This window comes from Bison bison, unplaced genomic scaffold, assembly GCF_000754665.1.
Source record: "Bison bison bison isolate TAMUID 2011002044 unplaced genomic scaffold, Bison_UMD1.0 scf7180017864472, whole genome shotgun sequence".
Classification (NCBI taxonomy): domain Eukaryota; kingdom Metazoa; phylum Chordata; class Mammalia; order Artiodactyla; family Bovidae; genus Bison; species Bison bison.
The window spans coordinates 968,211-970,621 of NW_011495033.1; the positions used below are offsets into that span (position 1 = coordinate 968,211).

The 2,411-nt window shown below is 62.8% G+C and overlaps 1 protein-coding gene across 1 annotated transcript in view; it reads left to right on the forward strand.

Moving 5' to 3' along the window:
- Positions 1-1,820: 1,820 nt before the first annotated feature.
- RTN4RL1 (reticulon 4 receptor-like 1) overlaps positions 1,821-2,411 on the forward strand; it is a 74,869-nt gene continuing 74,278 nt past the window's right edge. Inside the window, exon 1 of the mRNA XM_010861326.1 lies at positions 1,821-1,984. Within this exon, the coding sequence (XP_010859628.1) occupies positions 1,972-1,984 (13 nt within the window). The 5' untranslated portion in view covers positions 1,821-1,971. The remainder of the gene's footprint in view (positions 1,985-2,411) is intronic.

The following is a 2,411-nucleotide window of genomic DNA, read 5'->3' on the forward strand; positions in this document are numbered from 1 at the left end:
CAGCCCCTTACAGAGCTAGCAGAGTCCCCTCCCACACTGCCTCTTCCTAGCACATTCTAAGATAGCTATGGGTCTTCCCCTACAGAAGCTTGCCATAAGCTTCTGAAAATCCAAGGCTTTGTTGTTGTTGTTCAGTCATTAAGCCACATCTGACTGACTGCAACCTCATGGACTGCAGAATACCAAGCCTATGTAGTTAGCACAAACCTCAGTGTTGCTGAATGCATGTATGAGTGAATGAATGATACTGGCCTTCTTTTTGAGCTTCCTAACATGGCAAGTTTATCTCCAAGGAATCACACGACTCTCTCACTTCAGTTAGATCTCTGCTTAGATGTCACCTGCTCAGAGTGCTTTCCCTGATCCCCTCTTATCAGCTCCAGAACAAAACCTGACTTATTTTTTCTTCTTCCAAGCAAGATCTCATCTGGACTTTCCTAAATTGGTCCCTAATAACGGTAAATGTCACAAGGACAGGGACTTTGCCTTTTTCACTGACTGAATCCCGGAAGACTAAAGCTCTATACTGACAGTCCCTCAATAAATGTGCCTTTAATGGGTGACTTAGGCCACTCTTTTCCCCTGTTCAGGACCCCTCTTATCTCAGGCCAGTAGGGGGTGCCGGCCTCCACCAGGGACTGGTCCGGCCTTAACCTTCTTTAAGCTCAGCCCAACTGGTTCCCAGCTGGACCTGCTTTTTAGGCGGTGCCGCCTCCATTTTCCACGAAGCCCCAGGCTGGGTCTGTATAGACTGAGGGACAACAGAGTTCCCCCTAAGCCGAGATAGTCTGGCTGAGCCCCACATCGGTCTTTCCCTCGCTAGGATATGCAGCTGGGCCTCCCCAATGCTTGTTGCCAGGTCTAGACTAGCCAGGGGGCACATCGCACTCGCCTCCCCCCAAAAAAGAACAGTGTCCTAGCACTCGGGATGCGATGCGGCTGGGTTTGCTGGAGCTGTCCTGGGCAAGGAGGAGCCGTCGAGCCTCTGAAGAAGAAGCGGAGTCGGCCAGTGAGGAGATGGGCAGGGGTGCGGGCTTGTAATCAAGGGCTCTGGGCGGCGGTCCTCGCATCCCAGCCGGTGGGCAGAGCGCACGCTTCCAGCCGCCTGTTTCGGTGACCTCCATCTGCGAAGGGCGCTCGCCCGGAGGGGGTGGGGCTGCGGGTGCAAGCTTCGAGAAGCCCGCGGAGCCCGGGAGGGACTCTCGAGTGGCCCGCGACCGGCCCGGGGACTGGGGCAGGTACTTGGACGGACGCGGGCCGAGGATCGTCCCCGGGGGCGGGAGCGGCGAAAACACCTTGGGAGGCGGCGCTGCGCGGCTGAGCGCCGCTGCCCTGGGAATAGGACGGCGCTCGGCACCGCGAGCTGAGAGCACTTTCATAAATTTTGTATGGGAGGCGCTCCGTGAGCGGGGGCGGGGAGCGCAGAGAGAGAGGGAGGGAGCTAGAGAGCGGGGGAGGGAGGGAAGGAGGAGAGGTGGGGGAAGCCGGGGGGAGGAAGGGAGGCGCCCCACTCCGCCGATCGCACGGTCCTGCAAACGCGCGCCGGGCGCTTTCCCCGGAGCTCGGTGGTGCGTGCGAGCGCCCTTTTGCAGCAGCCGCGGCGGCGGCGGCGACCCGAGGGGGCGGAGAGTAGGGGGCCGCGGCCAGGGGACCAGGGGGCGGCGTCCCCCCTCAAAACCGCCTGCAAAGTGCTCGAGGTTGCAGAAGCAGGCCGCCGGCTCCGCGGAGAAAGCAGCTCGCCCCGGGGGCTGCCGGGCAGAGTCGCGGTTGCCGGTGGGCGCCGGTGCCCTCGGCGTGGGGCTCGGGCTCACCATGCCCCTGTGGGGCCGGCCGCCGGGCACCAGCGGATCCCCGGCTTGCCCCCGCCTCGACGCGCACGGATTAGCTGCAGCCGGCGCCCGACGATTTGAATCCGGACCCCGGGAGGGAGCGCGCCTAGGCCGACCTCGGAGTGGCGGCCCCGCGGCCAACATGCTTCGCAAAGGTGAGTTGGAGCCGCAGGGGCAAGTTGGAGTTGTATGCGCACGGGGCAGAGTCGCGAGCCTGGGAGCCACCCGAGAGCCGCCCGGCGCCGGGGCTCCCGGTCTGGGAAGCAGCTCTGGGAAGGCTAGCGGGCTTCGCGGGGACTCAGCCGCAGAGGGAGTGGTGCTGGGGGAGCTCGGCCCCCGAGGGGGGCTAGTAGCGAGACTCGGGATCTGCTCCCTGAACCCAGCGGCCAGGCCTAGAGATCTGGTTTGGCGAGGTCATTTGGAGACCACAGTGAACTACCTGTGATGGAAGGGGAGCCGGCCTCCTGGGACCTTAGCTTTGCCGGTATAAAGTTTTTCACTTGCAGCCTCCATCCCCCTCGCGGACCCACGCCGCCAGCTTCCGCCGCTTAGGCGGGGCCGGGTTCGACCCGCGCTCCGGTG